The sequence below is a fragment of the Cucurbita pepo genome, unplaced genomic scaffold (assembly GCF_002806865.2).
Source record: "Cucurbita pepo subsp. pepo cultivar mu-cu-16 unplaced genomic scaffold, ASM280686v2 Cp4.1_scaffold000556, whole genome shotgun sequence".
Taxonomy (NCBI): Eukaryota; Viridiplantae; Streptophyta; class Magnoliopsida; order Cucurbitales; family Cucurbitaceae; genus Cucurbita; species Cucurbita pepo.
The window spans coordinates 1-1,304 of NW_019646784.1; the positions used below are offsets into that span (position 1 = coordinate 1).

At 44.7% G+C, this 1,304-nt stretch overlaps 1 protein-coding gene across 1 annotated transcript; it reads right to left on the minus strand.

Annotated features, from left to right (window-relative positions):
* Positions 1–6: 6 nt before the first annotated feature.
* Positions 7–1,298, minus strand: LOC111785548 (protein-tyrosine-phosphatase MKP1-like; the record flags this gene model as incomplete). Its single annotated transcript, XM_023665941.1, has 1 exon — positions 7–1,298. A coding segment is annotated over exon 1 (953 nt), but the record flags the coding sequence as incomplete, so codon positions are not given.
* Positions 1,299–1,304: the final 6 nt, after the last annotated feature.

Genomic DNA, 1,304 nt, shown 5'->3' on the forward strand with positions numbered 1-1,304 from the left:
TCACACTTCTCCCCCTTCCAGACATAGATAGCTGAAGGAATGTGCACAACAAATGCCCCACGAGAATCAAGTCCTTGAACACTTGGAGTGTTCAACATCTTGGGTACAAGATGAAGCGGATCATACGACGAATGTGGAGCCATCCTATACATCCTCAAGATCGAATTCGGGCTAGCAGGCACAGCATGAACCCGCTTCTGGCACTGCAATAATTGAATGGCGAAACCCAAGTTCGGATTAGCCACCCCTCGAGCAGCCTTTACATATTGAAAAGCATCTTGAAAACTCCATCCTTCCTTCCACATGAGGTATGCAATCACAAGAGAGGTAGACCGAGATACGCCTTGGCAACAATGCACAAAAACCCGACTGCCTTGCTCTCGAACATCTTCAAAGTAATCAAACACATTGTAGAGAATACTTGTAATATCCTCAGAGGGATTATCTTGCAACCAAAGAGTTCTGTACACAAATTCACCCTTGAAGTACTCAGGACAGACAAACCCAACACAATTCAGCACATGTGTGATCCTATTCTGCCTCAAAACTTGTTGATTCTTGGCCACAGAATCACTCCCTAAATACACATGATCCAGAATCTTCGAACATTCCTTATCGAAGAACGCAAGTTTATCCTTCTTAAACTGAAATTCCCTCACAGGCTGTTCACATTCAGAATTCTGAGACGACTTATTATGAACAATCTCTCTCGGAGTTTCTGGGTTTGGCCAAACGCCAAGATCATCAGAACCCGGTCGTGGCCACTCCTCAACTTCCCGGCGGCTGATTGAAAGCGGCTGCAGCGGCGGCAGACATGATCGAGCTTTATTACTATTAGGCACTAAGCTCCGACTATGATGGGGCTTTGACGGCGATCGGTCAGTCCAAGACGCCGACCGGAAAAACGCCTTCCGAGTACAACCGGCGACCCCACCCCTTGTTCTATTTTCTTCGTCCATCTCAAAAGTCTACAACAGCTCATTGACTCATATCCATTGGAGGCTTATTCCTAGAAAAATAAGCGAAAACCAGAGAAATTAGGAGCACAACATATATAGCTGGTATTGAAATTCAATCCATTCCCTTTTTTTTTTGTTCATCTAACACCCTTGACCATCGCCTTCCCCCAACCACCGCCGCCACCACCACCACCACCAGAATAACCCCCCCTCTTATTTCTTTCTAGAATTATTAATTCGTAGTTCAAATAGTCAAGTCTTGAAAAGAACAATAAGGATTCTGACCCAGTTCATCAAATTCCACGGAGAAATTGCAGGACAGTTTCTTTCAATCCCAAAATTAAA